General features: G+C 32.1%; 1 protein-coding gene across 1 annotated transcript; it reads left to right on the top strand.

Annotated features, from left to right (window-relative positions):
- The first annotated feature begins 569 nt into the window (after positions 1–569).
- On the top strand, positions 570–26,046 carry drk (growth factor receptor-bound protein 2 drk). The gene is made up of 5 exons (XM_023163165.2): positions 570–1,190; positions 3,085–3,182; positions 7,263–7,382; positions 10,923–11,088; positions 24,581–26,046. Exons 1-5 carry the CDS (start codon positions 1,113–1,115, stop codon positions 24,752–24,754), a joined length of 636 nt encoding a protein of 211 aa, XP_023018933.1. The 5' UTR covers positions 570–1,112; the 3' UTR covers positions 24,755–26,046.
- The last annotated feature ends 1,627 nt before the right edge of the window (positions 26,047–27,673 follow it).

Genomic DNA, 27,673 nt, shown 5'->3' with positions numbered 1-27,673 from the left:
GAAAATCATGTACCTGAAATGACTTTTGAATTCTTCATCTAAATAACGATAAAATATATTCCCATAATCAATAATACGCGGCCTAAATTTTCAGTTTTCACGATTATAATTTTGTAAAGTTGCATTCCACTCTCCATCTGAATGAAATAGGTGAACTAGTTTCTGGAGCACTATTGCGACGCATCTACAAATCTCCAATTGCCATATAAGACATTTTGATTACTTTGAAACTCCAATACTGTATCTATATTTTTTTAATTATATATGAAGTGAGCTTGCAATTATTGAAACTTATTGTTAAGGTTTACGTAACCTCATTAAAACTTCAACATCATTTTTTCAACTTCACCATTTGTAATGTTACATGAACGCCCAAAACGTCCATTATCAATTCAACTTGAGTTTACGACAGTACACTCGCAAGCAAGTGGAACGGGAAGAACTGCGGTCGTGAGCGTGATTGTTGTGAGTGCCTAGTGGAACGCACGGTTAGAGTATTTAACACTTGAAAAAATGTCCTTCTCAACATGTCAACTGTCACTACAATCAATTCTCAGTAATGTCAATACAATACTACATTTCTCCAATAGATGTACCTACCTATTTTCAGTTTCTTATTGGAGAGCAGGAATTTCTAGTTTTATTTTTATTCTGAAATTCCTAATATATCTTCAAGTTAATAGTCGCCGGTAACTTTGTTCATTCTTCTGAAAAATCTTACTGAAGTTATGGGGAGTGGGCGGTGAATAGTTTAGTTTCGCCAGGCTATTATTGTTCTGTGGAATTTTTAGATAAGAAGAAGCATCCTTCGTAGATAAACTGCAGACAGAGTACACATTCCGCCATTACTGCAATTATTTTCTGCCAGTGTTGAATTTCACTAAAAGAAGGGGAGTGTTCATTTTACTTTCGAAAGACAAATATTTGGAGACAAACCAAAAACTGACATTCCAATAGTCATTATATTGTTAATATGAAATCTTGTAGAAACTGCCGAAGAGATACAAGTGGAGTGAATATTCTTTTGTTTTGTTGAAATTAATTCGTGGGGCCAAAATTTTTCAATAATTTCTGTTGAAAATTTTTTGTGATAAGACTTTGAAATAGCAATTATGGAGGCCGTTGCCAAACACGAATTCAATGCCACCGCCGATGATGAACTCAGTTTTAGAAAATCGCAAGTTTTAAAAGTAAGTTGATTTCAAAACAAAATTAGTAGGTGTATGTACTGTTATGCTTTCTTGACCGGAAAAAATGCTAGATTTTTTCATTTGGAAATAAAACAGTCCGAAAACTGAACCTATATTTAAAAAAATAAATTACTAACATTACCGTTCCACTTTGATATATCAAAGGTTTTATATTTCTATTGAAAAGGAAATTATTTTTAGAGATTGATTTTTTGGAGAAGTAGGAATCCAACAAAATTTTTCTTTTTGGTATTTGTTCAGTTACTGAAATACTGTCTTACCTTCTCAAAAAATGATTATTTATTCATCAATGTTTATATTGTCCCCATCAAAGTAGTTCCTCTCAGATATAGCACACATGTGCCAGCGTTTTTCCTATCCTCATATGCACTTTTTTGTATGTCCTTGAGCTCTCTCAGCAATTCGGTTTCTATCTCCTCAATCATAGCAGGAGGCCAAATCTGGTGAATATGGTAGCTGAGACATGATTACAGTGTTGTTTTTGTCAAAAAAATTACGAACAAGCAATGAAGAATGAGCAGGTGCATTATCGTGATGCAGAAGCCATGAATTGTTTTTCCACCATATCAGAGTTTTCTTCGTATTGCTTCTCGCAAGCGGTTCATTACTTTAAGATAATACTCCTTATTGACCGTACAACCATGTGGCAAGAATCCCTGATGCACTACTCCACAGTAGTCGAAGAAAAAAGTGAGCAAAATCTTGACATTTCGTCGAACTTGGCTTGCATTTTTTGGTCTTGGCGCTCCTGGGGTCTTCCTTTGGGAAGATTGGACTTTGGTTTCAATGTTATAACCATTTACCCATAATTCATCACCAGTTATGACCCTTTCAAAATGAACTTTGTTACCACATACTCCATGCCCAAAATTGCATGGCATGAGCCAACTGATATACTGACATCATTAACAACTTTTTTAACAGTGATCCGATGATTCTCCATAATAGTTTTTTCACTTTCTCAAGATTTTATCAGTTGTTGATGTGCCGGGGCGAGCGTCGTCATTCACATCTTTTCGATCTTCTGTGAAAAGCTTGTACCACTTGTAAAAAATTTTTCTGACTCAGTACAATCACCATTTTCCACTTTCAACATTTCAAGTGTTTTTGAGCAATTAATTTCATTTTTTACACAAAATTTTATGCAAATTCTTTTATCAATTTTTTTCGATTGCAGAAACTTGCTGAACACACAATATACGTCTAACTTTCATGTCTGTCCCCAACAAACTAGAAATGCTACAGCTAAGACTGTCAACGAATGTCTGAGACGCTAATCGAATGAATATAGCTCACGAAATTTTAACATTCACCTTATTTTTTTAACAGTCCACACTTTATAGGAAATTGATCAATGCTTTGTAAATGATTTTAAATATTACTCAGATTTCCAATATCTTGTTCATACTTTTTGGATTTTTCTTGATTTGGATCATTTCTAGAAAAAGTCAAGATACCAGGGCACTGAAAATCTTTAATTTTGGGCACAGATCCTAAGCCAGTCCTATACTCTTGCCTGCTACCAAACTGCACCCCAAAACCAGATTCCTGCAATTGGAACTTGCTACTTGCTAATCGAGTGTGCATAAATTATTTAGTCACTGTTTTGTTGTTCTCTTCAGTTGTTCTTCTACTATTCACACTTGAGGTTTATTCTTCTTCAAACTCCTTTGTGGTTTAATTTTGATGTTCCAATGAGGAAATATAAAGCACTATGAGGCAATCATACATTGTTTCTGTTGCAATCAATCAGCTGATGATTTGAAACAATTTCATTACATAGGTATGATTATTTTATTTTTGAATTGAAAAAACATGTTTGTGCATAAACATGAAAAGCATTTATTGAACCTAATAATTGAATAACTTTCAGATTTTGAATATGGAAGATGATATGAATTGGTATAGGGCTGAATTGGATGGAAGAGAAGGTCTAATTCCAAGTAATTATATTGAAATGAAACCACATGAGTAAGTATGTCATTTATATAGAAAATTCAGATTCCACTACTACTAATATTGCATCAAATATAACAGATATTGGAGTTTCAACAATTTTTATTCAGAAGTTTTTCATATATATATATATATATATATATATATATATATATATATATATATATATATATATATATATATATATATATATATATATATGTATATATACAGGGTCCTGCAACAGTGGCGCGGTGTTCCATATCTCTATATAGGAAGCAGATAGGAATCTAATTTTCTATAATATTACCTTATTGCTCGAGCTCGACAAAATAAAAATATTGGCGGTCACACAGGGTGTTCGATTTTTTCTGGGCGGATCCCAACTGTGTCTTTTTAAATGGCAACCTATATTTTTTATCGCTTTTTCGGTTTCTTCATAGAAAATAAAATAAACTTTATGTATATCTGCACTTCGAAATATTGATGGTTTTCGAGATATCTAGCATGACAGGTTTTTTTTTCCAATATTTGTCACTCAGAATATTTGAAATTATAAAGTGGTGCCAAGTCCAGTTGAAATTTTTTTTTGGTCGAATATTCTACATTGGTAACTCTCTCAAACGATATATCTGAAATCGACCTGTGATATACAGGGTATGAAAAACCGCTTGCCAAATATTGTAAATGAAAATTTGCAAAATCTTCCTTATATTAAATGGAACACCCTGTATATTATTGATCCATAAGAAGCGCCAACGAAACCTCTACAAATTTCATCAAGTATTCCCTATGGCTAAGTTCAATAGTTTTTCTTAAATGAGCATTTCTTTCTAAAAATGGCCATTTTTTCAAAGCGAAATCCATTTGACGACTGATAAGAATATACAAAAAATACCCTTTCCTTAAAATATCGCCCATTCCTAAAATTACCTGTTGCTAGATAAACAAGTTGCGAATTACACCACAAAATGGACGTTCTTGAATAGTTACAATAATTTCAAAAATCTCGGAATTTGTGCCATATTCTTTCGGTCTAAAACAACCTTTCAGCGAATGAAATATTTATTGGAAATCAAGTAGTCTGGCAAATGACAGAACAAAATATTTGGCTGCAAATGAATATTGAAATTTTTAGTCAATCGTGAAGTTGAACTGTCGGTATAATTTCATCAGAATGTTGTTATCAAAAAGTGATTTGATTGATATGATTTTCATATTAGGTGAATCAGACAGGAATTGTTTATTGGCAAGTAGAATTTATTCTCAACGGTATCCAGATAGAAGGCATCCAGATGAAAGATCTTTCCGAAAGGTCTTGGGACGATTCGTTGAAACTGGATCTATTAATTATTCCAAACATGAGCGCATCAAGCCAGCTACTAATGAAGATAATGAATTGCAAGTTCTTCTTGCTGTTGAAGAAGATCCTAGTAGGAGTCAACGACAAATTGGGGAAATAGTGGATATAAGTGAGAGATCAGTGCAACGAGTATTGAAGAAACATCGCTTGCATCCATACCACGTTCAGTTACATCAAGAACTACTGTATGCTGATTTCGAGAAAAGAGTGAGATTTTGCAATTGGGCCATGAACAAAATTCGTCGAAACGAATATTTTTTCAATAATATTTTATGGTCGGATGAATCGACATTCCATAAAAATGGATTTGTAAATCGACATAATTACCATTATTATGCGACAGAAAATCCTCACTTATTGAGACAGGTGGATTATCAACATAGGTGGTCGATAAATGTCTGGGGAGGCATCATTGGAGAATATGTAATTGGTCCATACTTTTTTGAGGGACATATGAATGGTGCAATGTATCTCAATTTCTTACGAAATGATTTACCAGGTTTGTTAGATGATATTCCTCTTGACCTCCGCAATAGAATGTGGTTACAACATGATGGTGCACCTGCTCACTATTCGGCAGAAGTGAGAGATCATCTAAATGAAGTATTTCCCAATAAATGGATAGGACGGAATGGGCCTGTACGGTGGCCCGCTAGATCACCAGATTTGACGAAACTAGATTTTTTCTTATGGGGATACATAAAAAATATGGTTTACGTTGAGCCACCAACTTCTCCCGAAAATATGCAACTTAGGATAACGAATGCTTTTCGCAGCATTACACCAGCTGTCTTGCGCAGGGTAGAACAGTCTTTCAAACATAGACTTCAGCTCTGCATTCAAGAAAATGGAAGACATGTTGAACATATTTTATAAAAGTTTCATTATCAACTTTAATTAAACTCTCCCTTTTGTAGTTTTGTAATTTGCCAGTTGACAAATTTGAATATCTAGAACTCGAGCTCTGAATGAATATAATAACATGAAAAAAATAGTTATTTATAATGTTTCTTTCTTTTAACTTGTTTGGTTTGATTTTGCACGATTTATGAGTGAAATTCTGCATCCAATGAAAAAATAATTTTCCATTTAGCAAAAAGTGATAGGTACATACATTTATTTCGTTAAAAAATATTTGTTTGGACACCTTCTAATGTACAAAATTGAAACAAGATATCTTTCGTATATTTTTATCAGTCGTCAAATGGATTTCGCTTTGAAAAAATGACCATTTTTCGAAAGAAATGCTCATTTAAGAAAAACTATTGAACTTAGCCATAGGGAATACTTAATGAAATTTGTAGAGGTTTCGTTGGCGCTTCTTATGGATCAATAATATACAGGGTGTTCCATTTAATCTAAGGAAGATTTTGCAAATTTTCATTTACAATATTTGGCAAGCGGTTTTTCATACCCTGTATATCACAGGTCGATTTTAGATATATCGTTTGAGAGAGTTACCAATGTAGAATATTCGACCAAAAAAAAATTTCAACTGGACTTGGCACCACTTTATAATTTCAAATATTCTGAGTGACGAATATTGGAAAAAAAAACCTGTCATGCTAGATATCTCGAAAACCGTCAATATTTTCGAAGTGCAGATATACATAAAGTTTATTTTATTTTCTATGAAGAAACCGAAAAAGCGATAAAAAATATAGGTTGCCATTTAAAAAGACACAGTTGGGATCCGCCCAGAAAAAATCGAACACCCTGTGTGACCGCCAATATTTTTATTTTGTCGAGCTCGAGCAATAAGGTAATATTATAGAAAATTAGATTCCTATCTGCTTCCTATATAGAGATATGGAACACCGCGCCACTGTTGCAGGACCCTGTATATATATATATATATATATATATATATATATATATATATATATATATATATATATATATATATATATATATATATATATATATATATACATATATATATATATATATATATATATATATATATATATACATATATATATATATATAATAAACCTATTAACTTTGACGACTAGTTTGTCTATTGTTTGTCTTATGGCTGTAACATGTCTTATGACTGTAACAATGGTGTTATCTGCATACATCGTTATGTAAAAGTCTTGTTGACACTGATTTTAATAAAGAACCATATGATACTTCTGAGTCAAGTGAATCAGTATGGCTTACAGAAAGGTGTCATGACTGGTGCATAGCTCGAAAAGTTATTACTGATTCTTATTTTCTGACATGTTAAGAATACATCCATTATGAAAGGACTGAAATTTCTGGTCCCCTGAACCATAGGATATCCTTGAATTGACAGATTGATGGTCAATTGACAATTTTTCAATTTTTTTTCATTTGCCACATTAAGAGGTCCTTCCAAATGAATAATGTTTACCCAATGTTGCAAAAATTGATTTTATCCTGAATTGAAAACAAAATGTCATTAGTTGAAATATTACACTAGTACATTTAAAATGTAACAATATTCTGATAGGTATTCATGAGAATTTTTCTCCTGAAAATTGGAGTAAACATTTAAAAAACTTGTAATTCACGGAACTGTTATGAAAATCTTGTATGTTTCGGAATATAATTTCATTGAATAAGTATATGGAAGTTCACTCATCCTGTTGTGGTTTTCATGTTATCAATTCCAATTCATGTTATCAATCTTTAACCACTTTTCACTTTATCTGACATGAATACAAATTTCTGTTAATAACTGAATTCAATTTGTTCAGGAGATATTATTTTAATTTCATTTCCAGCTGGTATTACGGCCGAATAACGAGAGCTGATGCTGAGAAACTTTTGTTGAATAAACATGAAGGGGCCTTTTTAATTAGGATTAGTGAGACCAGTCCTGGAGATTTTTCATTATCAGTCAAGTAAGAGTCTCATTTTGATACAATAATTACAAATAGTTAAATCACAATATTCAACATATAGGGTAAAGATGTAAAAATTCTTCCGTCTCCTAACGTTTGAATAGATCAAGATGTTTCAAGGTTGAAAAAATTTACATAAAAAGGCATTATTTTTAGTAATTTTGGTGGGAAAGACATTAGTAGTCTCACTATTTTTCAAACCTAAAAAATAGTGACACTGAAAAACCTGGGCTTCAAAAGCCTTAACCATTTTGTCAAAGACATTAATGTTACATCACCACCCACTTTTTTTTCAAATGGAGAAGGAAAGGCTTCAAATGATAAATATCATAATTTCATGAAATAATGTATTCAAAACTCACTCCAGTTAATTCAAATTAATGTTCGAAATATTCATTTACTTCTAGCAATAATGCAGTAATTACAAATTCACTCCTATATTATGAAATGTTCCTAGGATAATTTCGATGTGAGCCTCTCTTTTTCTATTCATGAATTCTGAAATTGAATGAATGAATGTTGTTGTGTCAGATGATCTAGCCGGCTGTCTATCTACCAGTTTGGGTAATTGTAATCTAGCCATTTTCAAACCAGCCTGTTGTAATGAGCAGGTACCATATCTTGTTGAGACTTAACATCAATTGAAAACTTAATTTTTTTCAAAGGTATATGATTTTTAAGTGTACGAAACACATCCGCAGTTCATGTTTCAAGTGTCAGATCTATGTTATACTGTGGACCGTTATTATTGTTTTATATAATTTTCATATTTTTATTTATGACATGTTTTATATCATGTATATGATCGAAAAGACGAATAAAGTTATTATTATTATTATTATCATTTATGGATTGTAAAAGAGATGCTTGCAACAAAATTATCCCAGGAACACTTCATAATATAAGAAATGAAATTGTAAAGAAAACTTTCATTATTGTCAGAAAGTGAATGGTCAATATTTATTGAAATAATTTGGAGTGATGCTTGAATGTGTTTTTTTTAATTGTGATATTTATTTTTTGTTTGCAGATTTCTGAAAAAACGTATATAAAATTGCTTATTAATCAGGAACGGCTAATTCAGTTTTCAAAAATGAAAAATTCGTATAGAGAATCGAAATACAAGGACCCCCTTTCCATTTGGTATTGTCCTTAGGACGACGAGTGATGTAACACTTTCGTCATTTTTACCAAAAAGTACTAATAATAGTTGATGCCCTTTATACGTAGATTTTGTCCTACTGTAATATATTGCCTCGTTCAAAAGTTAGAAGGGGAGATTTTTCACATTCGAACTACGAGGTCTGTTAAAAAATAAGGTGAATGTTGAAATTTCGCGGGCCGCGTACATTCCCTTAGCGATTTATTTATTTTTTTAGCATGTTAAGTGTGTTGGTGAGAGGCATAAAAATTTGAAGTGTTTTGCATGTTCGACGATTTTCTGCTCTCGAAAAAGATGAATCAAAGAGTTTGCATCAAATTTTGTTTAAACATAGGAATTAAGTGGTCAACGGCGATAGAGATTTGCTTAAAAGGACCATAACTGGTGACGAATCATGGGTATATGGTTATGACATCAAAACTAAAGTTCAGTGAAAGAGCCCAGGAGAGCCAAGAATAAATAAAGCACGCCAAGTTCTATCAGATGCCGAGTTTTTTTTTAACTGTTTTCTTCGATTACAGTGGCTTAGTGCATCAGAAGTTCTTGCCACGTGGTTGTACGGTCAATAAGAAGTATTATCTTGAAGTTAAGCCCTTCTTGCGAACCTCGTGGCTTTTGCATCACGATAATCCACCTGCTCACTCGTCACTGCTTGTTCGTAAGTTTTTGGTCAAAAACAACACTGTAATTATGACTCAGCTACTGTATTCACCAGATTTTCTCCTTCTACGACTTTTTCCTGTTCTCAAGACTGAAGAGACCCATGAAAGGAAGTCATTTTGCGACGATTGAGGAGACAAAAACCGAATTGCTTAGAGAGCTCAAGGACATACCAAAAAGTTCATATCAGAACTGCTCTGCAGATTGGAAAAAACGCTAGTACAAGTGTATTATATCTGATAGGGACTACTTTGAAGGAGACAAAATAGAAATTGATGAATAAAGAAATATTTTCGAGAAAAATGAAAATTCACCTTATTTTTTGAATAGACCTCGTATATAAGTGACATGTGAAATTTTCACCAAACAGTTTATAAAATTCAATACCAACTATATGAAAGCTTATTCAGGTGGGTTTAATATTAAACTAAATTATTTATAGTGCTTAGTGAAACACGTTACTGTTCAGTGAAAATATCACAGTAAAATGTTATTTGAGCATGTTATCATAGATTTCAGTCAGGTTTTTGTTCAATTTAATCGCATATCACAATATTAAAAAAACACTTTCTTTGATGAAAAATGTCAAAACAAAATATACGTTCAGAAATACAGCCCTTCGAATATTTGAAATATCTAAAAAGTAAATATGAAGCATAATATTTAGGCACTATTTCAGATATCGTCTTGAAATACAAAACCTATTCTCCCAAAAAATTTTTCTGAGCCAACATCTCAAACGACAGTACCACCACAAGAATATTTGTTGTCAAAAACACAGTAACTGAAAATGAAAATCATCAAGTTGATTTTTAAAGGTCGAAAATGGATATCATTATTTTCAAAGCTTAATTTCATAACTAAACCATGTGAAATAACGCCTTCTTGACCTGGTTACGGTGAAGCAAAAGCAGGGTTGTAATTTTGACCGGTATGTACACACCTCATCAACTTTTGATGCATTATAAAGCTCAGATCAGACCTTCTTTGGAGTATTGTTCTCATGTATGGAGCTCCGCCCATAAGCATTCCTGAAGCTGTTGAATTCCACCCAGAAAAGAGCCATCCATTTGATTGGAGATGCAAACATCACTTGCAAGCTCGATAATCTGGAACATCAAAGAAAGTTTGGACATTTGTCTCTATAGATACTTTCATGGAAAGTGTTCTAGTGACTTAACACTTTTGATTCCATCAAGAGCGGTACATATCAGAAATACGCGGCGGACTGTGGCTGCTCATCGTTTTGAGGTTCAACTCAGTATACCTCGAACTTCACTTTTCAAGAACTCTTTCATTTGGAGAATGGCGTTCATATGGAAAAAACTTCTTGATAACGTTTTTCCAAATGGATTTAATCTACAGCGATTCAAATCCAATGTGAATCGCCAGTTTCACAAATGCACCGCTCATAGAGTGTCCTAAGGATTTTCCTGTAGTGCTTGTGCTTAAAAAAAAATTTATGTAGGTTTATTCCTTTGTTTCCTCATAACGTCTAAACTACCTTATTATAATTTGACAAAAGTTGACATTTTAGGAGTTTTATTGTCAAACATGAGTCCATAAGTGATTTTTTAAAAGATTTTTGACCATTGAAGGTATATTCGTGATTAGTGAATAAAAATATATTGAATTTTTTTTATTGCCCAATCATGCAACATTTTTTTATTCTTTCAACTTTTGATGCATTGAGTTGACATGTTTAATTATCATTTCAGGTGTTCTGATGGGGTTCAACATTTTAAAGTTTTACGTGATGCTGCAGGAAAATTCTTTTTATGGGTGGTTAAATTTGGATCTCTAAATGAATTGGTAGAATACCATAGAACGGCAACTGTTTCTCGATCACAAGATGTCAAGTTGAGAGATATGGTTGCTGAAGAAGTAAGTAAATAAGTAATTTTTTATTCATTTGTATTTTTCGTGCAGTCCAAAATCGCCTCTTATTTTATTGGGTCATTAATAATTTTCTGATTGATTCAGCCGTTACTTGATGGAGATCCATAGTAATTTCATAAACTACTATTTCATCTCCACAAACTTTATTTGAAAAGAATATCATATATATTTTTCAAATAAAGTTTGTGAGGATCAAATCGTGAGGTGTAGTTTATGCAATTAATATTAATTATATGAAAATTTTATTAGTTTATTATTAATAATCATTTGAGAATGATGGGGAATTTAATAATGGGTTCTGAAAATGGAAGAAGATTCTTCAAATATGGTTTATGAAGTTGGTATTTCATTTCTGATTTTTTTATGTCATATAATGGTATTATTACTGTGAACCGCTAAAACAGAGTTAGAAAAAAGCTTTTTGGCTTTTTACTTCTTCATCTATATACTTTGAAAAACATTCAAAGATAGGAAGAAATCAACTTTGAAATAAACTTTTTTAAAATATATGTTAATCATGTATAGAAATTTCTTCCAGATTTAAACTGAAAGAAGCCCCATTTCAAATGAACGTTGAATTACAGGGAAATCACTTTTTTTCAATATGTTTGCACTCCAAAGATTTGTGGTAGAATTGAAACATATTTTCTTCAGAAATGAGGTCGATAGCCGGGCGGTTTGACGTGGGTGCTTTGTTCACTCAGTCAATCGGCCGATGTGTGAGTCGATGGTTCAAGCCCCAGGCTGAACGCTCGATTTTCACTTGCTATCGTCCAACCAGTGTTAGGAATCACACGTTAAAAGATAAGACATGGTTAGTCCTTAGCTCGCACAAGTTTTGATTTCTGAGAGTTTTTCATAGGGGTACCATAGCTGGTTAACAGAAAAAAAAATTTTTAACATACGTGAATGTCGCACAACGTAATATTTGAGAGAATATAAATATGAAATTTTATTTACATGGAAACTTAGCTTACCTAGGTGTACCTCTAGAAATTCTTCTATACATTATTCTTTCTCATAAGATTACAGTTTCATGTCAAGAAGAGACAACTCTGCTATTGTGGCGATAATTTGTAAAAACATTTATATTGTTAGTTAAATCAATCACAGCCATAGGAATTCCAATTGAAAAAAAAATATGAAAATGATGAAATTGAACTGTCACTCCCCACCTTTTCTCTGAGGACAGTTTGATCTTTTATATTTTCTTTGTGTCTTCCGAGGACAAATAAGCGAGTTCAAGTTCTTGTACATGCCACATTCCAAAAGATTTTCCTTTTTCATCCAGGAGCTCATAAGTCACCGAACCAAAAGGTGATAAGTCAGTAATATATACAAAATCAAAACAAATGAATAAAGTCCCAAAATTATTCGAAACGGAAAGCTAGGCAATCCATGATATTAATTGGGGTGAAGCATGTGGTATATTTTCCGTATTGGATTTAAAATGTTTATCAATTTAAATTAAGAATTTCTAAGATGTCAACACAAAATCTCAAGAATTTGTTTTATACTTTTTCAACAGCAATCTTGTGTTTGTCATAAAATGGGGACCATTCAAGGTCGACTCTTTCAGTTGTATTGCCAATTGCATATGCAGGAAATTTTCTGTGAAGATTCCTGCACTGAATAGCGAGGTTTACATTTTGACGTGCAATTCGTTGTGCGGGTTGGACGATACCCCATGAAAATTGATCGTCCGGCCATAGGGTTCAAACTATCGTCCACATTTTTTTTTTTATTTATTTATTTGCCACTGAGGTACAGTATGTACATATGGTATGTCAATAACTTAAAATATATATAGACAATAATAACAGTGTGATACGAATAAAATAGGTAGGTATTTCATTTATGATATATGTGTACATATCACCTCGCTTCGAGAGGTGTTACACCTCTCGAAGCGAAGCAGTAACTCGTCTTGATAATGCCATCTGAGATGATGGCGAAACGTCGACTATCGAATAGTACACAACGGATGAACACCCGGAAAAAACAACACATCATATTCTACCATCCGTGAAAACCTACATTATATATATATATATATATATATATATATATATATATATATATATATATATATACATACATATACATATATATAAAGTGGATAATCTTAGCGACTGGAGAAATGTACGGTAAAATAGATTAACAGGGAGAGAGACTGAGAGACCTTGTTAATCTATTTTACCGTATTCATGTATACATAACAAACTCATTATGAAGTTTTTTTCTGATAAATTTTTACTTATACGGAAATTTTTAGAGAGAAATTAAAAATTTGCTATAAAAATTTTAACATGACTGGTGCAAAGTTTCAATGTATCAGAAAAGTTGAACTCCATGATGAGTTTGTTATGCATACATGAGTTGATGATAGTTAATCGAACTTGTTTTTTAAAATAAAGGGGATATCTGTCAAAAATAAGCAAAACGTTAACTTTATCCTAGTTGCATAAAATTTGGCATATGGATATAAAATTGCCGTAGACACAACTTTTTCAAGTAATTTTTTTTTTCGAAAAAAAAGTTTCCCATATGGTGCGCACTTTAATGGTGACACTGTATATATATATATATATATATATATATATATATATATATATATATATATATATATATATATATATATATATATATATATATATACATACATATATATACATAATACATATTGTGGAGTTTAATTTTAGTATCTTCCCTAAGTTGTTTCTGCATCCAAGAATATATATTTTTGATTCAAGACTAAGATTTTTTGTGTATTGTTAACCCGTGAAATATCTCATATTGTTTCAAGTATTTCAGGGAAGTTGACAAGATGATAACTAATTAATGAAGGTCAACACGTTCATTCTTATCTGTTGTGGCTGGGAAATGGTATATCACAATCAACTTACAGCTATTTCATGTTTGTTAAATATTCAAAAGTGAGAGTGTATCTGATGAATACAGGAAATAACGGATATCTAAAAGGGTTTAACAGAAATTAGGTGAAAAATCAACTATACATGCAGATGTATTCACCATTAATACAACAAAGCTATTATTTTTAGTTGTAAATTATCAAATCAACACGGTATAAAGGAACAAAATAACAAACAAAATATCAGCTGTCCAATTACAGTAATAGGACTAAATAAATTTTTCGATATAATTGATCACACAGACTGGAGTTTTGTTGATAACAATATGTTACCTCTCGAATGTCAATTTGAAATATTCATTAAACTATTACAAGAAGCAATGTACAGATTCTTTCCAGAAAAAAAACTAAAACCCTACAGAAGCATCATTAAACCCTGGTTTAATGATACATTAAGAAATATGCGAGACCATATGAATCTACTTAAATCACTATAAAAAATTTAAATTTTTAAATCATTAAAAAAAATTTAAACCAAACTATCGTAGGACACTGAAACAATCGAAATTAAATTATAATAATAGTCTTATTGAAAATTCAAATAATATCTCGAAAACATCTTGGAAGCTGATAAACGCAAACTTTAATAGATCAAATCAGAATGTTAACGTGACAGATAATCAGATAACAGCATATACTTTCAATGATTACTTCATAAATGTTCCCAAATCTATCATGTCAAATTTGCCATTTAGTCAAAAAAAAAAAATTATTTCTCACATACATAAAGATGTCACTAAAAATGTCACAAAGTTAATTACTGAGGTATCTCCAAATGAAATCAGAGATGCCATAAATAATATGAAGAGCAATAAAAGTAAGGATGTTTATGAACTAAATGTGAATATCTTGAAATCAGTAAAAAATCAAATAATATCTCCTTTATGTAAATTGCTAAATAAAAGTATACAATCTGGTATTTATCCAAATTGCCTTAAAATTTCAAAAGTTGTGCCTGTGTTTAAAAAAAGTGATCGAAATGATATGGCCAATCACAGACCAATTTCATTACCCCTATATTATCAAAAATTTATGAGAAAATACTGAAGTCAAAAATTAATAATCATCTTGAGCAAAAAAAATTTCACAACTTCCCAGTTTGGCTTTCGAAATAATAAATCTACAACTCTCGCAACAAGTAAACTTGTGGATACTGTAAATTATGGTTTTGATAACAAGAAATTTGTTGTATGCCTGTTATGTGACCTGTCAAAGACCTTTGATTGTGTCTCTCATGATATCATCTTATAAAAGCTAAATCTATATGAAATTGATGATAAACTTTTAGGGCTTATAACTTCCTAGCTATCTGACAGAAATCAAATTACATACTTCAATAAGCAATGTTCCAATTTATCATCGGTAGAATATGGGGTTCCTCAGGGCTCGGTACTGGGCCCGCTACTGTTCTTAATTTACATCAATGACTTACCTGCGGTGGTGATCCTCTTTGCTGATGATACAACATCGATTGAAACAAATCTCTCCATAACTAATTTAAAGGAAAAAATCATAGAAGCACAGTTGAAGGTTGATGATCGGTTTAATTGTAACAGGCTTCGCTTAAATGACTCAAAAACTGACTATATTGTTTTCTCTATTAGAAATCATGACATGGAGTTGAATTCAAATGTGAAATTTCTTGGAGTTTGACTCATCTTTAACATGGAAATCTCATGTTGATTATTTAGCGAAAAAATTATGAAGGATAACTTATCTCCTAAAAAACTTGGCCAAAATTGTTAGCAATAAAGTACTATTAAAGGCTTACTATGCTTTATTTCAGTCACTAGTTCTGTATGCATTTCTCTGTTGGGGACACTCGACACATACTGAAAGAATTTTTGGCATCCAGAGACGAGCTATTCGATATATGCTCTCTCTTACTTATAGGGGGATATTAGAGAAAAATTTAATAAATTTGGTATCTTGACTATACCGTCACTATACATTTATGAATGCATTAAGTTTATAAAAATCAATATAAAAACTTATGACTATATATCCACTACTCATTTACATAATACCCGACAAAAAAATAATTTAGTTCTACAGTATCATAGGTTGTCTAAAATCAGAAATTATAACAATTATTATGATCCAATATTCTTCAATAAAATTCCTGAAGCTATACGCTGTAACCCTACTAAAAGTTTCCTACAAATAATAAAAAAACTACTTATCAAAAAAGCGTATTATAGCATTGAAGAATTCCTGTCTGATGATGTGGTCTCTTCTTTGCCGATGTTTCAGTGACACACAGGTAGAGCATAAATATTTTATAACTATCTTTAAGTTTAAACCTTTTATATTATGTAGATGTAATTATAACCATGACTTACCTATTTTACTAGTATATTCCCACCTGACTTGTGTAAACATGAAGAGTGTAAAGCATCAATAAAATTTCTTTCTTTCTTTCTTAATAATAATATTATAAACAGGTTATAAGTGAACCCTTATATAGAGTGTGAGGATAAGGAAGAGTCATAATGCTTTCCTTCTTTATGTTAAAAATGTTACAGATCGGTTTACATTGTAAGGGTATCTTTGGCTTTCTACTTCTCCATCTTGATACAAAAAAAATGGGAATCTTCCAAAGAAAGAAAGGAAGCCATCAATTTCAAAAATTAACTGTATACAAAGATGTGAAGATGAGTCAGGAGGAGAGGAATCATCAAAAACTATGTTTCAGCATTGAGGAAGAACACAACTCAAAACTTAACTACCTGGACATAACCATAGGATATAACCACAACAAAACACAATTTCAAATGGCAATATATAGGAAACCTACACAAACAAGTTCCACCATACCCGCAAGTTCAAACCATCCACCATCACACAAAATGGCTGCCTATAACGCATTCATATATATAATGTTAAGGATACCACTCAGCAATGAAGCCCGAAACAAAGAACGGAAAGTCATATACCAAATAGGGAACGAAAACGTATACACCCAAAAGACAATAGATAAACTAGAAAACAGGATCAAACAAAAAATACAGAACAAGGATCAAGCCACCCCAACAGACAAAACAACACAACGATGGACAGCATTTACGTACGTAGGACACCAAACCAAAAAACTAACAAATATCTTCAAACCACTGAACATCAACATCACATTCAAGCCGAACACGAAAATAACACAAAAAATAAACAACTATGAAAAAGAAGAAGACAAAGACCAAAACGGGATATACAGTATACAATGCTCGAACTGCAACAAATTCTATATCGGCCAAACCAAGAAGAAACTAATCCAAAGGTACAATGAGCACAAAAAGGCATACATAAATCCAATAGTATATAAATTAAACCTCTCAACACACGCCATACAATACAAACATAATTTGCCCCCACCAGAGAACATAAAACTCGTAAAACTCATAAAACAAGTCAACAAGGGAAACCGCATGGACATTTGGGAAAACTTGAACATCCATAAATTTAACAGTCATAAATCACTTATCGAGGAACAAGTACAAATCAAAAACACAACAAAACCTCACATTCAATATATTAAACAAAACCATACACATTCCTAGAGAAGATCTAACACAAAGAAGAGTACTTGATGCAGTACAAATACAGGCAAATTTACCTAAAGTACCGAAATACCTGAGTTGAGACGCTTTGACCGTATAAAGAGGCAGACGACAGGATGACAAGTTCAGTTTGAGGAGTGCCTAGAAGATGACAGTACTACCAACTGTCGAAAGCGCTCGCAGATAATTAATAGAAGATATAAAGCTTCAAATCCTTTTTGTGAAATTTAATATTGAAATACTGAAAATAAAGGAAAATTAGTTGCATCATTCAAAATATATATATATATATATATATATATATATATATATATATATATATATATATATATATATATATATATATATACAGGGTCCTGCAACAGTGGCGCGGTGTTCCATATCTCTATATAGGAAGCAGATAGGAATCTAATTTTCTATAATATTATCTTATTGCTCGAGCTCGACAAAATAAAAATATTGGCGGTCACACAGGGTGTTCGATTTTTTCTGGGCGGATCCCAACTGTGTCTTTTTAAATGGCAACCTATATTTTTTATCGCTTTTTCGGTTTCTTCATAGAAAATAAAATAAACTTTATGTATATCTGCACTTCGAAAATATTGATGGTTTTCGAGATATCTAGCATGACAGGTTTTTTTTTCCAATATTCGTCACTCAGAATATTTGAAATTATAAAGTGGTGCCAAGTCCAGTTGAAATTTTTTTTTGGTCGAATATTCTACATTGGTAACTCTCTCAAACGATATATCTGAAATCGACCTGTGATATACAGGGTATGAAAAACCGCTTGCCAAATATTGTAAATGAAAATTTGCAAAATCTTCCTTATATTAAATGGAACACCCTGTATATTATTGATCCATAAGAAGCGCCAACGAAACCTCTACAAATTTCATTAAGTATTCCCTATGGCTAAGTTCAATAGTTTTTCTTAAATGAGAATTTCTTTCGAAAAATGGTCATTTTTTCAAAGCGAAATCCATTTGACGACTGATAAGAATATACAAAAAATACCCTTTCCTTAAAATATCGCCCATTCCTAAAATTACCTGTTGCTAGATAAACAAGTTGCGAATTACACCACATATTCTTTCGGTCTAAAACAACCTTTCAGCGAATGAAATATTTATTGGAAATCAAGTAGTCTGGCAAATGACAGAACAAAATATTTGGCTGCAAATGAATATTGAAATTTTTAGTCAATCGTGAAGTTGAACTGTCGGTATAATTTCATCAGAATGTTGTTATCAAAAAGTGATTTGATTGATATGATTTTCATATTAGGTGAATCAGACAGGAATTGTTTATTGGCAAGTAGAATTTATTCTCAACGGTATCCAGATAGAAGGCATCCAGATGAAAGATCTTTCCGAAAGGTCTTGGGACGATTCGTTGAAACTGGATCTATTAATTATTCCAAACATGAGCGCATCAAGCCAGCTACTAATGAAGATAATGAATTGCAAGTTCTTCTTGCTGTTGAAGAAGATCCTAGTAGGAGTCAACGACAAATTGGGGAAATAGTGGATATAAGTGAGAGATCAGTGCAACGAGTATTGAAGAAACATCCATTTTGTGGTGTAATTCGCAACTTGTTTATCTAGCAACAGGTAATTTTAGGAATGGGCGATATTTTAAGGAAAGGGTATTTTTTGTATATTCTTATCAGTCGTCAAATGGATTTCGCTTTGAAAAAATGACCATTTTTCGAAAGAAATGCTCATTTAAGAAAAACTATTGAACTTAGCCATAGGGAATACTTAATGAAATTTGTAGAGGTTTCGTTGGCGCTTCTTATGGATCAATAATATACAGGGTGTTCCATTTAATATAAGGAAGATTTTGCAAATTTTCATCTACAATATTTGGCAAGCGGTTTTTCATACCCTGTATATCACAGGTCGATTTCAGATATATCGTTTGAGAGAGTTACCAATGTAGAATATTCGACCAAAAAAAAATTTCAACTGGACTTGGCACCACTTTATAATTTCAAATATTCTGAGTGACGAATATTGGAAAAAAAAACCTGTCATGCTAGATATCTCGAAAACCATCAATATTTTCGAAGTGCAGATATACATAAAGTTTATTTTATTTTCTATGAAGAAACCGAAAAAGCGATAAAAAATATAGGTTGCCATTTAAAAAGACACAGTTGGGATCCGCCCAGAAAAAATCGAACACCCTGTGTGACCGCCAATATTTTTATTTTGTCGAGCTCGAGCAATAAGATAATATTATAGAAAATTAGATTCCTATCTGCTTCCTATATAGAGATATGGAACACCGCGCCACTGTTGCAGGACCCTGTATATATATATATATATATATATATATATATATATATATATATATATATATATATATATATATATATAAATGAATAGATAAGTACTTTTTGATCATTCCCATATTGATGATTTCAATTTAAGAGCCACCGGTAGACAGCTGTTTCAGCCTATTGGGCATCGTCAGCACCGGGCAGGCGGTCCTCGATTGAAGACAAAATGAGAAAAAACCAAGAAAGTACTTGATAAAAATAGCTGCGTAAACGCAAGCGAAACATAAGTGGAACCACCTCTTGGTATGACACCCAAGTCAACTTGCCAAGTTTTTATGTCAGTGTTGGTGGTTTGACCAATCAACCGACAACTGCGGTAGCAGAAATTTGGGAAGCTAACCTGAAATGCCATCGGAAAAGGTTAATGCAGTCAAGCTGCTGGAAAATAATTCCGTGAAAATCAAAAAATGAATAGATAAGTACTTTTTGATTATTCCCATATTGATTTCAATTTAAGAGCCACCGGTAGTTGACTTGGGTGTCACAAATTGAAATCAATATGGGAATGATGAAAAAGTACTTATCATATATATATATGATATATATGTATCATATATATATATATATATATATATATATATATATATATATATATATATATATATATATATATGTATATATATATATATATATATATATATATATATATATATATATATATATATATATATATATATATACAGGCTGATTCACGGTGGATGGCACATTAGACGTTTCTGGTGAACCAGACAACGGATCACTTTGAAAATTTAATGGAGGGCATATTCGGACATTCTCTAGCTAACTAAAATATTTTCGACAATGCGATGATGCCGCTTCTATTAGAAAGCAGTAGCAACTTTGATTTTTCAAATTTTTACAAATGGAACACTCTGTATATAATATTATTTTTGGAATCTCCAACAATTGCCCGACAACTTTTCTTGATATTTCCCTATACCTATCTGTTACCGTTTTCGAAATAAAAATTAATTTCAATTTTTTTCTTCGAAAATCATGACTTCTAAAAATGCCGATATCTTTTAGTTAAGAAGTACTATGATATCGAAATTTGGTTTGGAGTTAGGTGATACTTGGACACTTCCCACACGTCAGCCTAATCTCCGTTACTTCAATACAGGGTGGTAAAAAAATACAGTTTTTTCGTTTGCTTGAAAAAGTTGCTGAAATTTGATTATTTTAAATGGAACACTCTGTATATTATTGAAAATTCGGAAAGCTGCTGAAATTTGCTTTCTTTCTATGTATATCATACCTATACCTAACTAGTCAAGTTTCGGACTTATGAACATTTATTTGTGAAAATGTCCCTTCAGAATGGTATTTCCATTCGGTATTTGGTAAGCAGGCCATGATTACTATTTGACAGTAGCGTTGTGACATTCTCCTAAAAATATCGACATTTTCGTCACTTCAGAAGTTGCAAATACCTTCAAAACGATGGAACAAAACTATTCAAACGAAGTTCTTATGAATTTGTTAATTATTTTTGGACAGTGTGACAAAATTATCAGCAGAACATGTAGAAAGTTCAATGAAATGTATCCGAATCTACCGCCAATGAACCTCAAGAAATTTATACGAATTCAGAACAATTTCAATATGTTTGGATAAACTTTAAAAAAGCACCAAGAAACTTGAAATTGGAAATATTGATATGAATAAATATAAAAAAGTAAAACAATCATGTGGAATATTTCAAAATATGTTCGAATCGCTGGCCGTTCACTTCCAAGCACTTTAAAATGCGGGTGTTGACTGCTTTCGTGGTGGCAGATCTGATTTCATTGGGATTCAAATCTTTAAATGTTTGGGCAATCCTTTCTAACAATTCATCTCTCGAACGCACGGGTATTTTGTAAACTTTTTCTTTAAACATTCCCCACAAATAAAAATCTAATGGATTAAGATCGGGTGATCTCTCTGGCCAATTCCATGGTCCCAAGCGCCTCATCCACCGATCGTCAAATAGTCTATCCAGTTCTGCGCTCACTTCTCTTGTGCAATGTGCAGGAGCTCCGTCTAGTTGGTACCAACAGTTTCGATAATCTTCGAGTGGCAGATTATCCACGAAACTGTCTACAGTATTCTCCAAAATATTCAGGTAGCTTCTGGATGTTAATGACTCCTCGTATATCACGTACCTCAATTTGTTGTCCATCAACATGCAGAAGACATTAAAACTAAATTTTTCTTGAAATCCGGCTTCTTTTGTGACGTGAGGATTTTCACTGGACCAATAATGACGATTTTTTCTATTGAAAATCCCTTCTCTCGAAAATTTCGATTCATCAGTCCAAATAATTTTATTTAAAAAAAGTGGATCTTCTTGAATGCGTGTCAACAACATTTCACAAAATTCTACTCTCTGTTGAGGATCTTGAGGCTTCATTGCTTGAATTTTGGTGAATTTATAATCATGCATTTTATGTCTTCGCAAGATTCTTTGAACCGATGAATATTTTATACCCAAATCTTCTTCAGCACTTCTTATCGATGACTCATCGGGAAATGCGTGAAAATATGCTAAGACATTAATCTGGTTGTCTTCGAAAGTTACGGGTCGAGGCAAGTTTCTTGGTGCTTTTAAAGTTGATCCAAATGCATTGAAATTGTTCTGAATTCGTATAAATTTCTTGAAGTTCATTGGCGGTAGATTCGGATACATTTTATTGAACTTTCTACATGTTCTGCTGATAATTTTGTCACACTGTCCAAAAATAATAAACAAATTCATAAGGACTTCGTTTGAATAGTTTTGTTCCATCGTTTTGAAGGTATTTGCAACTTCTGAAGTGACGAAAATGTCGATATTATTAGGAGAATGTCACAACGCTACTGTCAAATAGTAATCATGGCCTGCTTACCAAATACCGAATGGAAATACCATTCTGAAGGGACATTTTCACAAATAAATGTTCATAAGTCCGAAACTTGACTAGTTAGGTATATTTGAAAAATCAAAGTTGCTACTGCTTTCTAATAGAAGCGGCATCACCGCATTGTCGAAAATATTTTAGTTGGCTAGAGAATGTCCGAATATGCCCTCCATTAAATTTTCAAAGTGATCCGTTGTCTGGTTCACCAGAAACGTCTAATGTGCCATCCACCGTGAATCAGCCTGTATATTATATATATATATATATATATATATATATATATATATATATATATATATATATATATATATTTCAATATTAAATTCTACAAAAAGGATTTGAAGCTTTATATCTTCTATTATCTGCGAGCGCTTTCGACAGTTGGTAGTACTGTCATCATCTGGCACTCCTCAGTATCCTTTTTGTAGTATTTAATATTGAAATACTCAAAATAAAGGAAAATTAGTTGCATCAATCAAAATATATATATATATATATATATATATATATATATATATATATATATATATATATATATATATATATATTCGGTGAGTGAGAACAGGTTTAAATCTATTTTTCATACCCCTAAGTGATAAAGGTACTCCACCACAAACTTTTTTTAAAATTTTCTGTTTTTTCATGATGTGGCATTGAAAATACATATTACTCTGAATTTTTACACATCACCAACCCTTTTTTTTAAATTGCCATTTTAGTAAATAAATCATTTTGATTGGTTATTCCTGCCAGGCGTCTACCGGTGTCACTTCTCATCCAGTAAACAGCACGGAGTAGGAATGACTACGAAGCCGGTCTCCTGCCTCTCTCGCACAATAAGCCTCCTCTCACTCTCTTCACAGTTTTCGATCACTATTATTGTTTATCTGTCGAGCGTAGATACAGTTTGTGATGCCACCAAAACTCTGAATTATCCAACAGAGTGTTTGAACTCTGAATTTGCCAGGCATGCCACCGCATAATTTCCAACTGAAGTCAATAAAAAATAAATGAGGCATGTTGTCGGAAGCCAAGAAAAATATATTATTACCACGAATCCTTGTTATACCTACAGATGTGCCAATTCATTTCATATGTGTGCAATTTCCACAGGAATCGATGTCGCCCCGGAGCGCCAATTAATTTTTGTTGTTTCATAATTTCATGATTTGTATTACTTTGTTCTTTAATATTTCCGATTAGATTGTCATTTGTAATGACTATTAATAAGTACTTTCAGATAACTTTATTAAAGCAAAATTATAATCAATTGTCAAAGATTGTTAAAAGTTCTTCATGTACACAGTAAATAGTCTTGAAAAGAATATGTATCAACTAAATTATTTAAACAAGTAAATACCACAATAACAATATTTCTTAATTGACAGGTATTATAGGCAAATATTTGATATTTCAGGGATAGAAAATTGCCATTGAATAAAATTCCTCAAATGTGTCGGATACAAATAAACCAATGAAACCTTGAAGCTTTTTTTGATCTGATGAACTGCTTCTGAGACAGAATTTTACTTATATAAGGACATTAGGTCCTTATATCAACAAACTATTGTTCACTACTAAAAGTAATCCTCACATGTCGAAATAAGTGTGAATTAAAGGTACCTCTAACGGGATTTAGTTTTCCATGCGATTCATAATACTGTAGGCTGACCATTTGTCTAAATAGAAGAAAGTAATGGCCCCAAGAAAAATCTCTATAGTGCATTGCGTATGATATCCTGAGTTATTCACTTTTCTGTTTCAGTGTTTAGTACAAGCTCTATATGATTTCACACCTCAAGAAGTGGGAGAGCTTGAGTTCAAAAGAGGAGATGTAATAACTGTAACAGACAGTTCAGATCAACATTGGTGGCAAGGAGAAATAGGACATCGTAAGGGACTCTTTCCTGCTACTTATGTTACGCCTTATCATTCATAAATCGAAGTATACAATGAAAATTTTAAAATTTCGCCAATATTTTGGAAGGTATCGAATTTTACTGAATTTGATTTTAACGAGTTACCTTAAAAAAGAAGAAAAAAAGTGTGATTTTATTTTATTGAGTTTTTGGTGCAAGACTAATATAATAAAATTTTTCCTTTCATAAAAAAAAGTCTTAACATTGAGTCTGAGATTAATACTAATAAATAATTTACAGTTTCTGCAAAGTGATATATTCGATGAGAAGCTTATTTTTTGATTTGATATACTTGTGCATGTGTAAACAAAAATAGATGTAGGTTTTTTGAGATGAAGCATTCACCCAAAATGTGCATGTTTTTTTTGTCAAAATTCCTTCCTCTTTTATTTGAAATATTTTGTGATGAAGTTTTTCCTAAAAGGCACTATGACAGGTCATTTTTGAATGTTTTTTTATCTCAACTTATTTGTGTCAAATATTATTGTATCTCAATCAATCATGTAATGCAATACCATAATAAATCAATTTTTTGTGTTGCTGAAATTTTTAAATTTCAGAAAACTTTCAAGAATGACTTTGTCATGTAGCCTATAAGTTAATCGCTCATATTAACAGAGTAATTGTATTATTGTTTTTCCAATTCGAAACAATATTACATTATTACTTTCTCTATAATTTACCTATACCTATATATTTAAGTTATTCCTACTATTATTTAATATATTTCCAATGATTATGTATATTGAAAAAACATTTGATATTCCTTCTACAATTTCTTTGATGAGTATATCGAATATTTTGAATGCAATATATACTATTAAATAATATCTATTATGATAATTGCAATTTTGAGTCCTTGCTGAATAGAAACGTGTCCAGATTTATAGTTTTTAGTTTGCTCTTACAATAGTAAATATACACCTTTATATAAACAAGAGAACTTCGAAAAATAGGTTTGGAAAACAAATTTTTAGACCTTAATATAACTTATAAAATGAAAAAATATGATAATTGTTGTTTTTTCTGTGTTTTAGTTATTCTTTTTCCACAAGATGCCATTTTAGAATTTCTCTAGATTATTATTATTATTGTTTATCATAGTTGATATATTATGCATATTTTATTATCTTCAATTTTTTGTATATAATATAAAAAGTCTGCCAAAGCTGGATCTATCGAATATTTTCTTTTAGATATTCTGGCATTAGCTAGCTTGGTCAGTTATTTTTTTCATGTAAATACTAACTTAGGTTTATTACTGAAAGATGTAAGTGAAACATATTTAGTAAATATATGTTATACAAATATATTTGAAAGTTTTATTAAATTCTGGGGTTATAGGAGGATTGCAACAAATTCTTTTGTGTTTTTGCATTTTGAACAAGTTTATTCCAGTGGGAATAATGACTCCTTTATGGAGAACCTAGGTTGGAGGTTTTATTGTTAAATTGAATGTAATGTATAGTACAAGTGGCTCATGTCAAAAGGTAGTTCATTGTTTTGAGATAACATTACAAAACTATAAATAAAATTCAAGTCGTATAAGAAGCAACAACTCGGTACTACATGTAAAATATTACTCACACCTTCCATCAAATCACAGTTGACCAAATACATAAATCACTAGAAGAAGAAATTGATAAATTTCACTAGTTCGGACTTCCATTGTCTATTATATAAAATGATTTGAAATCCCTGAAACAAGTAAAAAAGAATAATTAAAAAAGAATAGTTGAAAATAACAATTATATTAAGCAACAATAAACCTAAAATGAAATGATAGTAAAATAACCTACAAGTAAAAATATAATAATTGAATAAATAAAAATTAAAGGAATGCAAAAAGAAAATAATAAAAATAATAAAAATAAAAATAAAAAAGTGTAGAGATTCCAAGTCACGTTAGTTCACGACGTTTCGATTGTTGGTATCTACAATCGTCTTCGGGTGATGACTGGACTGATTCCTCCGAGAGATGACTATTTTATAGGTCGTTGAAATACTTTCACTTTCTCTACTTTCCATTTTCCGCTTCACTGATTCCGTGAGAGATGACCGATTTGGCGGGAGTTGGTCATTTCTCGTTTGATGATGGGTTTCCATATGTTTCGTATATCTACGCTGGCCTGGCTGAATACGTTGTTGGACAACATGTATGCGGCTTCCTTAAATTTTCTCCTGAACCAATGTTCCTCTCTGTGCAAGATCTCAGCTTGGGACCACTCGATGTTGTGTTGATGGGTCCAAACATGGTCTGCTATTCCTGATTTGCTGGTTTCTCCTCGCTGTGTGTGCTTCTTGTGCTCGGCAATGCGAATATTCAATGGCCTCTTAGTTTCACCAATATAGGATTTTCCGCACTCACAGGGTATCCGGTAAATGCAATTCTTGGAATCGCAGTCCGCGTTTGGGGGCCTGGTTTTCGTGAGGCTGCTACGGATAGTGTTACCGGATCTAAAACAGGTTCTAATGTTGTACTTGGAACCAATTCTTCTTATCCTCTCCGATAATCCTCTGATGTAGGGAAGTGAAAGCACTGGTTGTGACGGCTTCTCTTCCTTGCGAGGCTCCTGCTGTCTTTTGGCCAAAGTCTTTTCTACCATCGCTTTGGAGTATCCATTCCGCTGAAGATCACTTTTGATGATGTCTAGTTCCTTCTCGAGACCTTCCTTTGTATTACAAAGCCCAAAAGCACGGTCTAATAGAGTCTTGATGATTCCTCTTTTTGTCGATTGATGGTGGTTGGATTCGTGGTTCAGATACTGTCCCGTATGAGTGGGTTTTCGGTATACAGATGTTTCCCACTTAGTGTCGGTCCTCTTCACCAAAACGTCTAAGAATGGCAATTCATTGTGGATTTCCTTCTCCATTGTGAAAGTGATGGAAGGTCTCACGCTGTTGATGTGTTTCAGAAAGGCGTCTAGTTCAGTATTCCC

This window comes from Leptinotarsa decemlineata, unplaced genomic scaffold (assembly GCF_025532065.1).
Source record: "Leptinotarsa decemlineata unplaced genomic scaffold, Ldec_3_MD MMD2_P_RNA_scaffold_2, whole genome shotgun sequence".
NCBI lineage: Eukaryota > Metazoa > Arthropoda > Insecta > Coleoptera > Chrysomelidae > Leptinotarsa > Leptinotarsa decemlineata.
Note: the sequence above shows the minus strand (reverse complement) of the source record. Positions and strands in the feature narration are given on the sequence as shown.